The following is a 10,958-nucleotide window of genomic DNA, read 5'->3' as shown; positions in this document are numbered from 1 at the left end:
ATATATATATATATATATATAGTTGTTTTTATTGTTTTACTGTATTTTGTTTTTTTTTGTACAGCACTTCAGACAGCTGCCATGTTGTATTTTAAGTGCGTTAGAAATAAATTGGTATGGTATTTATTTAAGGTTCTAAACATTTAGGTTTCATGAAGAAGAGAGACATTTCAATTTTTTTGACATGAAAAGTTATTTTGAGATTAAACTGTGAGCACTGTTCAAGTTTAAAAACCATTTGTACAAGGATTTTTTTTTAGCATTCTCTGTCATCATCTATAGGTCGTCTATTATTATGACTTCATGCTGGGGCACTTTCACACGCCGTCTACAAATCTGTGAACCCTACCATTCAGTCTGGATTCTTACATGATGCAACAGATGTGTATTCTGTCAAATGATGTTTCAATTATAACACATTTCAGTGATGAGTGGAGATGGTCAGATGGAAGCAGCAACAATTTCACAAACTGGTACAGAAGTTATCCTAACATCAACCCTTCTGAGCTTTGTGCTATGATTATGCTGAATGAGGAAGGAAAATGGACAAGGAACCAATGCAAGGACAAAAAATACTTTTTCTGCTATGATGGTGAGTATTAAATATTTTTAAATGGAACTGAATTTATCATTTTGCTTTGCTGCATTTAACCATTTACAATATGTTGCTTTCAGTAAATAGTGAGCTTAAATTGAACTTTTCGAGTCACAATATTGGAAACTCTGATGCCCATGTGGTTTGTGCATCTTCTGCTGCTACATTCTGGGGTTTTGCACATTTGTCTAAGTGACACACAACATTTTGGCCACATGCATGGTGTGAATTAGAATGAAAACCACTGGGTATACAGCCTAATTGGGGATCGCATAGTAAGGCAGCAACCTATTATTATCCACCTGACAAGGGTTTCTTAACTTTATATCGTACTCTTCCATCAACTTTAATGTGGCCTGAACCACAATATGTTCCCCCAAAAATGTTATATCAAAACGACCAGCTTGGCACCGCGATGTGTGCTATTACTTCTATTTGCATTTTGAGTTACCATGGCAGCGTCTTTTGCAAACAAAGACACCATTTTCATTAGTCATTTTACATAGACTGCTTGCAAATGCAATATCCAAAATGGCCACCTGAGCTAAAAAGGAAAAATACTGTAACTCAGCCATTTTGAGTGGTATTAAGCTGAAATTTGGTGTGGTAGTTGCTGAGACCAATGCTCAATAAATATTGAATTAAAAAAAATAAAATAAATATGGCCTCCAAAGCTAAATTCAAATGGCTTTCACTCAGCTATTTTTACACAGAGTTGAAATTTGGTGTGGTGATAGCTGAGAATGTTCCCCATCACATACTGAATCCAAATCAAAAATCCAAGATGGCCACCTTGGCTTAAAAAAAAAAGAATTTAACTTGTTGATCATTTGCCATTTTAAGCTGAAATTTGGTATGGTTGTAGCTGAGAGCGAACCCCAACTCATAATACTGTCAGATCAAAAATTTAACGTAGCAGTCCCCGTCAAATTTCAACTTTCTAGTGCTCCATTGTAATTCTGAAGATTCTTTAAATTCTTTGTTATTTTAGCCACCTCAGGTATCCAGTCAAAGTTGACTGAACACTCGGACTCCTTAAATATATTCATTTGTCACTTGTTGGTTATGTTGACTGTGTATGAGTGTAGTCTACAAACAAGAAAATAAAGTCAATCCAGCCCTGTCAGAAAAGTCTAGAATATATCCATTATTGGCTACACAGGATGTCACATGAACTAGTTAGATAAACTGTAAGTCAAACTGTTGTCTGCTTTAAAGGGACATGACAAATAAGGGCTGTTGTGTTTTCAAAAACTGAAATCTGAGACCTTCTCATCTGTTTATATTAAGTCTTTCTCATTTAGACCTGTCGCAATAAACAACAAATCAATTAATCGCACGATGAAGGAAAATTATTGACTTCATTTTCATTTATTGGGTTTAACATTTTTTCGTGTCTCTCTCTTTCAATTGAAGACATGGCTCAACCCTGGTGCTCTTTATTGACCCCTCCCTTTCTCTTTTCTCTTTAAAATCTGTTTTAACCTTCTAAACAGGGGTGGAGTCCTACGTGTTCAATTGTCCCCCTCTCACTCAGCCTCCTGTGAATAGTAAACAGCCATCAGTGTGCTAATGATCCATTGTTAGGCTGATGGTCCTTCTTGAGCATGTGATCAGCTGGTTTTGGTTGTCAGCAGCAAAACTGGTTTATCCACTCTGAGAATGTGCTATCTAAGAGACTGAGCTGAATACAGCACCTCAGACTGAGGAAGTCTTTCGGATGAGAGACGAAACGTTTCTACATTTTTTTGTTGTTTTGCTTTGTTTTGGTTTTTTGAATGTCCAGAGGACCAGATTTAACTTTTTTAGATTTTTCTACCTGGATTATTGAGCATGCATCAGGATACAAGATATAAAACATTTCTTCTTAAATTTGACAATAATTATTAATTATTGTCAAATTTCAAACAATATTATCATTTATCTCAATCATTTCTGAGACAATTAATCGCAGAGCAAAATATGTTATTGTGACAGGCCTATCCTCGTTTAACGTAAATGGTTTCCTTCACCATCCTCTCAAATAATCTGACTTCTCTGTCCAAAAGATGAACATTTGTGGTCCTCAAAAGAGAATCCTTAACCTTGAAGTTTAGGTGCACAACTTGAAACTCTGCACTCTCCAGTTTTAGATCAAAACAGCTCCTGAGATGACAAATAAATTGTCTTCTGCTAGAGAACAGAAGACGAGTTGCTCTGTTTCTTATTATTCTTGCCGTGTACTGGATGATTTACAATCAGTGTTATTTAAATCATGGAGTCAGGATCTGCTGCAAAAAGTCACAAAAAGAGTGTAACTTGCTCACACCTGCTGAACTTGGATGTATTGGCGCCAACATATAATTAGCACCATTAGCTTTGTGAGAAGGATGCAGAGATGGTGCAACCAAGGGGAACTAATGAGCAAGTAAAGATGGCGGACTTGACCCACTTGTTTTTATCATGTTCTGCATGTGATATTTATGGATGTCCCTGACAGATAAAGTAATCCTGATCCAGGAGAAGAAGACCTGGGAGGAGGCCTTACACTACTGCAGAGCTCATCACCAGGACCTGGTCACCATCACTGACTCTCACCAGCAAAAATGGGCCCAGAAGAGAGCCACACAGGCCTCATCTACTTTTGTTTGGTTGGGACTGCGCTACACCTGTGTTCTGGATTTGTGGTTCTGGGTCAGTGATGAGGCAGTCAACTATAAGAAATGGGGTCAACATGGGCAGTTTGATCAGTGCGAGATGTGTGGAGCCATGGACAGGGAAGGACATCACGAGTGGTACAGTCGGGCAGAAACGGAAAAGTTCAATTTTATCTGTACTCGTTAAATCCTAAATCACTCCAAACAAACGTTTTGTTATAAAACTGAACATGTTTGAATATTTTTTTCTTATGCAACAAACTGACTGTAAGTCTTGTTTTGATGTTTTAATCACTGATTAATTAAAATACAATTCTGAGGAAACATGTCGGAATGTATAAGTACTCTCTGCATGCTGTAGTACTTGAAGAAACCCGAACTGATGTCTCACAAATACATTTTCTAGAGTTATCCATCCATTTATATCATTATGCATTTAGTTTATTTGAGATTTATTTTTATTGGTGTCATTATTAATTTGCATATTTATTAAAAAGTAATAATCAAACCAATTAATACTGCTTTGTTGACTTCTGAGCAATTCATTACAATACAATACATCCATCCATCATCCATTATCTTCCGCTTGTTCCGAAGTCGGGTCGCGGGGGCAGCAGCTTGAGCAGGGAAGCAGACTGGTTCCCATTAAGCTAACACCATAAGAACCCTTTTGACATTCCTTTTCAGGAGATGGACAGCGACACCTTTGGTAAAACATTGTATGTTTTAAGTTTAATCCTAAATATGTCATACCTGAATGTTTATTCATGAAAATGTGTGTTTAAGTAATTTTTCTTTAAGATAATACGTTTGTCTTATTTTCTCTTTTAAAATGAAACTTTTAAGGCAGAGAACAGGGACTCTTGATTTATTTAATAGGCATTTATGAAAAAACAAAGCCAAGAGTTAGAAGCACCTCTTCCGAGAGGTGGACCTTCATCTCTGTTCCACACAGACAGTAAGTTGCACCATTCTTCTAAGAAAACTTTTAAGAAAACGCACTTTGAAGAGACGCTTCGAAGCCAACACACTTCTGTGCAGAGAACTGGAAAGAGAATTAACCCAGCTTTTGCACTTGACCTCAGTAAGGAGAGAAGCATCCTTTCTGCAGACGACTTTGAGCAGAGATGGGTTTCCCAGTAGAACCAGGCATTAACCCGAGAGCTGTCTACCAGGCAACCATCACACCGCAGAGTGGTAAATCCCAGCTGATTACTATATGGACCTTTGTCCCTCTAACGATGACAGGTGAACTTTGAGGAGACTAAAGGCCGAAGGCACGTTTATTAGATCCAGGAAACGATGGCTAGAGGAGGGAGAGCAAAACTCTGCCTACTTTTTCAGGCTTGAAAAACACAGATCAAAAACAAACTCTATTTATCAACTAAACATTAATGACACTATCTCCAACAATCCTAAACAAATTTCAACCTTTTGTGCCAAATTGTATGCTAATTTATACAGCTCAAAATATAAAGAAGAGATTTCAATAACATTTCTTAACAACAAAGTCCATGCTCAATAATCCAGGTATAAAATCAGTCAGGTCATCTGGACAGTTTATTTTTTTGTGCTGAAACGTTTCGTCTTTGATCCGAAAGGCTTCATCAGTCAAGGAAACACACAATAAAACTGATTCTTCCTCCAATAGCTTACTCCAAAGTGGAACAAACCAGTTCTGCTTGTGATAAGATGGTCTCTTTGGTACGCCCCTCAAAGGCGAAATGTTTCAGCACAAAAAAAGAAAGTGTCCAGATGACCTGACTGAAAAATGTTGCATTTTATACCTGGATTATTGAGCATGGACTTTGTTGTTTTCAACCAGTTTGACAATACTCAACAAGGAAGAGGGCCGGCAAAGGAGGAGGGGGCGTACCAAAGAGACCATCTTATCACAAGCAGAACTTGTTTGTTCCACTTTGGAGTAAGCTGTTGTGGGAAGAATCAGTTTTGTTGTGCGTTTCATTGACTGATGAAGCCTTCTGGATTGAAGGTGAAACATTTCAGCACAAAAAAAGAAACTGTCCAGATGACCTGACTGAAAAATGTTAGATTTCTTAACAATATTCAAAACTTAAAAACTATCAATGTGGATGATAGAGACAATTGTGACAGCCCTTTTACAGTGGAGGAAATCTCTAAATGCATTACTGCACTTAAGGCAATAAATCTCCCGGCACAAACAGTTCATCTGCAGAGTTTTATCCATCCATCCATTATCTTTACCTGCTTCTTCCATTTTAGGTCACGGGGGTCACCGGTGCCCATGTCCAGCAATCACTGTGCGAGGGGTGGGGTACACCCTGGACGGGTCGCAAGTCCATCACAGGGACACATAGAGACAAACGAGACAAACAACCATTCACTCTCTCACTCACACCTAGGGACAATTTAGAGTTACCAATCAGCCTAACAAGCATGTTTTTGGACTGTGGGAGGAAACCGGAGTACCCGGAGAAAACCCACGCATGCACGGAGAGAACATGCAAACTCCACCCAGAAAGGCCCCTGGACCGGGGTTTGAACCAGGGACCTGCTCGCTGAGAGGAAACAGCTCTACCAGTTGCACCACCGTGCTGCACCAGAGTTTTATTAATCATTCTCTGATCATATAGCTCCATTTCTCTTACAGGTATTCCTAGAAAGTATAAACAATAACACTCCCTTCTACTCTCACTCAAGGTCTTATAACACTCATTCCGAAACCAAGCAAAGACTTACTTTTTATTGATAATTGAAGACCTATATGTCTACTCAATAATGATTATAAGCTTATGGCTTTAATACTTGCTAACAGAATTAAAGAGGTATTGGATACAATTATTGATGAGACACAGTCAGGCTTTATGAGAAACAGACACATCTCTAACATCAGACTAGTGTTAGACCTACTTGATTACTCATACGTGGTGCCTGATGATAGTCATATTCTCTTCCTGGATTTTTATAAGGCCTTTGACACAATTGAACATCAATTCATTTTTCATTCTTTGAAAAAATTTGGTTTTGAAAAATTTTTTGTAAAGCTGTCGAAACCTTGTACTCCAATAGCAACAGTTCTATTAAAATGCCAAATGGCTCCACCCCTAGATTTGACTTAAAACGTGGTATTCGCCAAGGATGTCCCATTTCACCATACTTATTCTTACTTTGTTCACAAATTATTACAACTCATATCTCCAACAGTGCTGTACAAGGAATCACCATAGCTAATAAAGAGCTTATAATCAGCCAGCTGGCTGATGACACCAGTTTTTGAAGGAATGAAAACCAGATCGCGCTTGCCTTAGATGTGATTAGTGACTTTTCCAAGGCCTCTGGTTTATGTTTAAAAAAAAAAAAAAAAAAAAAAAAAAAGTGAATTACTAGCAATTAAAGACTGTTCAGCAAATTTTATTTTTTAATATCCCTGTTAAACAAGAAGTCACTTATTTAGGACTTTTAATCTCTAAAGATGAAAAATGAAGCTGCTCCTCTAATTTTACACCGATTATCCAAAAACCCAAAACTAAACTAAACCAGTGGCTGCAGGGGGACTTATCTCTACAAGGTAGAGTGCTGCTCACTAAAGCTGAAGGATTATCCCAATTGACATATGCTGCTCTCTCCTTACATTTAGATTATACAATTAGTAAAGATATTGACCGTATGCTTTTTAATTTTATATGAAAAAAACGTACACACTATATTAGGAAAACTGTTGTTATGACTAACTACGAAACAGATGGGCTTAATTTTCTGGATTTCTTTACCCTAAATAGCACATTCAAAATTAACTGGGCTAAACACTTTCATAAGAATTCGACTTCTATCTGGAACCTTACACCATATAATGTTTTCTTGCGCTTTGGAGGCTTTCATTTAATTTAAAATTGTAATTATAATACCATACCATACCCATACCAATTTATTTATAGAGCACTTAAAACAGCAACAAGGCCAACCAAAGTGCTGTACAAGAGAAAACAAACATGCACAGCGGACAGGAAAACAAAAAATAGAAATACAGATACAAATAGCAGCAGAAGCTAACTAAAATGGCCAACAGTGTAGAGTACAGACTGGACCAAAACAAATCACACCGTGTTAAAGGCAAGAGAATAGAAGTGGGTCTTCAAGCGAGACTTAAAGACTGAGAGTGTGGGAGCCTGCCGGACACTCAGTGGCAACTCATTCCACAGTCGTGGACCTGCAACAGAGAAAGCCCTGTCACCTCTGAGCTTACGACGGGTTTCTGGGACTGAGAGAATCATCTGGTCTGCTGACCTCAGAGAGCGCGGTGGGACATATGGCTGCAGAAGATCAGTGAGATAGGATGGGGCGGAACTGTTCAGTGATTTAAAAACATACATGAGAATTTTGAAATGGATCCGAAGGTGAATGGGTAGCCAGTGCAGGGAGGCCAAAACTGGCGTGATGTGCTCTCTATAGCCTGTACCAGTTAAAAATCGGGCTGCAGCATTTTGGACCAGTTGAAGACGTGAAATGGAGGACTGACTGATTCCAAACAGAAGTGAATTGCAGTAATCAAGCCTAGATGTTATGAAGGTGTGGCTCACTGTCTCAAGGTTCTTTTTGGAGAGTATAGGCTTCAGCTTAGACAGCCGTCTCAGCTGAAAAAAACAGGATTTGACCATCATGTTTACGTGACTGTTGAGTTTTAAGGACGGGTCCATTATCACCCCCAGATTAGTGACCTTTTGTTTCTCTAGCGGGGCTAGAGAGAAAAGGTCAATGTCATGGTTCATGAGTGAGCCACTGGGATGGAACAGCATGACTTCAGACTTCTTCTCATTGAAGCTTAAGAAGTTTAAAGCCATCCAGTCCCGGATGTCAGCCAGGCAGTCAAGAAGAAGCTGAATAGAGCGTGTGCCTCTGTGCCTCAGGGGGAAGTAAATTTGGCAATCATCGGCGTAAAAGTGAAAGGGTATGTTGTGTTTGCGGAAAATAGCACCTAGTGGCAGCAGGTATAAAGAAAAGAGAAGGGGACCGAGGATGGACCCCTGCGGTACCCCCACTGGAGCACTGTCGATGCCGAACTAAAATCTTTGATATTGACACAGAAGGTTCGGTCAGAGAGGTAGGACCCAAACCATTTAAGGGCTGACCTTGTGATGCCCACCCACTGCTCCAGTCTAGAAATGAGGTTCTTGTGGTCGATGGTGTCAAAAGCAGATTAAGGTCCAATAGGACAAGCAGCACAGAATCACCTGCGTCTGTGGATATGAAAATGTCATTAAAAACCTTCAGTAGAGCAGTTTCAGTGCTATGGAGAGATTTGAAGCCAGATTGGAATAACTTTAGGATAGCGTGATCCCCCAAAAACTGTTTCAACTGAGACTCAACAATTTTTTCCAGTAGTTTAGAGGTGAATGGGAGTCTGGAGACAGGCCGGAAGTTGGACATGACTGAGGGGTCAAGGTTAGGTTTTTTTCAAGAGGGGCTGAACAGCAGCATGTTTAAAAGTCTTTGGCACCACACCTGAGGATAAACTGCTATTCAGAATAGCGAGGATAAAAGGACCCAGGGTAGGAAAAACTTCCTTTAGTAGTCGAGGGGGGACCACATCAAAGGGGGAACCAGATGGCTTCATGCTACACATTACCTGCTCCAGAGAGGACAGAGAGATGGGCTCAAAGTGGTCAAACACAGCCACGCACTGAGATGGGATGGACAGATCATGAGCTGGTGGAGAAATGAGTGCCCGGGTGTTTGCCACTTTTTCTAAAAAGAAATGGAGGAAGTTTTCACACAGCTCAGTTGAGGCTTCCAGAGGTGAAGGCTCACTGAGGTGTAGAACTGAGTTCAGGGTGGAGAAAAGAACTCGGGGGTTGTGGGAGTTGGAGACAATTAAATCAGAGAAGAATTTACATTTGGCAGCTTTAACGGTTTTTTGATAGTGACGCCAACTCTCCCTTAACATTTGAAAAGAAACCTGCAGCCTGTCCTTCCTCCACCTTCGTTCAGCTCTGCGACACTGCCGCCTAACGGCTCGGTATAATGTTGAGAAACTTCCTGTAACACTTTCATCCTTCCATAAGCAGGTGCTTTTAGCTTGGACCCTCATTTACAAACACAACTTCTCACCACACAAATACCTCATCTGGAACAACAGAGATATTTTATTTAAAAACAGGTCACTCTTCCTTGAGACTTGGGTTCAAAATGGGATCCTACTGGTGGCTCAGCTGGTTAATAAGGACGGACAACTACTCACCTACAATGAATTCTTCCCAGTTAGTCTCCAAGAATTCTCAATGGTGGTTAGCGCTACACCCTCAGGCACCTTAATGTTGTTTAAAAACACTAACAGTTCTCTGTCTACTCCAGTTCCTCTCCCTGGTCCAGCTGAGTCATCAGTGAAACATCTGCTTTTCACAGCAGCGTGGGAACAACAATAAGAGAAGACGCAGATTGTTCCAAGAAGGCATCGTTTCTCGTCTTACTGGAGCCGTAGATATCAACTGGAAGACAATCTGGATGACTCCCCATAAATATTTAATTATAAATAAGGTGAAGGAAGTGTCATTTAAAATTCTTCATAAACATTATATGATAAAAATGTAAACGAGACATAAATATTCATTGTAGTTTTTGTGGTGATCTTCCAGAAACTGTGACACATCTTTTATTGGCACTGCCCTTTCACACGCAGGTTTTGGAAGGAGTTTAGCAGGTTTATTAATAACCATATTTTAAGGAATTTTTCCTTACGTTAGGAAAATATTTTAATTTGTTTTTCTAGATTCCCCAGAAAGGATGCTAAATGTTTTTTTTTTTTTTTTTATAATAGACTTGCTAATTCTTTTTGGCCAAATTTTTCATTCATAAATGTAAATTTAGTAACAAAACGCCATGCTTTCTTCATTTTATTAAGTATGTGGAATTATATGTAAAGTTAATAACAGACTCTACCAACAAAAAGGCCCTTAAGACACTTTCTATATGTAAATCTTTGCAAATATTTGTTTAAAAAAGTACACCCCTGGTTGTCGTTCGTCTGTATACTCCAGCCTTTTGTTTGTTGTATACTTGTCATTTGCTTTAATAAAGATTATTTTTTAAAAAAGGAAAAAAAAAGGTCACGGCATTCTCCTGTTGACGTCATGTGTCTTCAAATGAACATCAGAGGGCGCCACTGAGCAGGCTATCAATATGATGCAGGTGTTCGCACCGTCAGTCTCTTTAAACCTGCAGATAAACAACACGCGCAGTGCTTGAGTTCAGTCTGAGTCAGACCTCCATGATGGACGGTCCGGACGGCTTCCCAGTTTTCTTTCATTGTCCCAGCCTGGACGAGGAGCAGAGGAGGAGGATAGAGAATTATTTCCACATTCGGCGCAAATCAGGTGGAGGAGAGTGCAGCTCGGTGATGGAGGTGGGGGACAAAGTTTACAGAGTTGCTTTTAAAGAGCGACAAGGTGAGCTGTGACATATGAAAATAATTTTAAAAAAGACATGTTTACCTTAATTTAGGGGATTATTTAAATGCCCTGTCATAGTGAAAGTGAAAGTATGCCCTGACACAAACTTAAATAACTTTATTTACTTAGTTCGATTGATAAATTATTAAAACAAGTTTTTTTTTGTCATCTTTGAGCTGTTTAATACAAGTTTTTCTTTTTTTTTTTTTTTAAATAACTGAAACTATTTGCGTTTATATTTAGAGACAGATAAAGTTCACAGTTTCACTTTCACCTCTGAGATTAATCTCAGTAGACCTGCAG

The 10,958-nt window shown here is 39.1% G+C and overlaps 2 protein-coding genes across 2 annotated transcripts in view; both read left to right on the top strand.

Annotated features, from left to right (window-relative positions):
* Positions 1 to 3,418, top strand: part of LOC119414845 (macrophage mannose receptor 1-like) — a 7,831-nt gene extending 4,413 nt beyond the window's left edge. The window contains exon 3 of the mRNA XM_037681970.1: positions 3,075 to 3,418. Within this exon, the coding sequence (XP_037537898.1) occupies positions 3,075 to 3,418 (344 nt within the window). The remainder of the gene's footprint in view (positions 1 to 3,074) is intronic.
* A 7,059-nt stretch (positions 3,419 to 10,477) lies between these two features.
* The window catches only part of LOC119415389 (protein mono-ADP-ribosyltransferase PARP14-like), a 39,028-nt gene continuing 38,547 nt past the window's right edge, over positions 10,478 to 10,958 (top strand). The window contains exon 1 of the mRNA XM_037682526.1: positions 10,478 to 10,652. Within this exon, the coding sequence (XP_037538454.1) occupies positions 10,478 to 10,652 (175 nt within the window). The remainder of the gene's footprint in view (positions 10,653 to 10,958) is intronic.

The sequence above is a fragment of the Nematolebias whitei genome, chromosome 1 (assembly GCF_014905685.2).
Source record: "Nematolebias whitei isolate Nwh7 chromosome 1, NemWhi1, whole genome shotgun sequence".
NCBI classification, from domain to species: Eukaryota; Metazoa; Chordata; class Actinopteri; order Cyprinodontiformes; family Rivulidae; genus Nematolebias; species Nematolebias whitei.
Note: the sequence above shows the minus strand (reverse complement) of the source record. Positions and strands in the feature narration are given on the sequence as shown.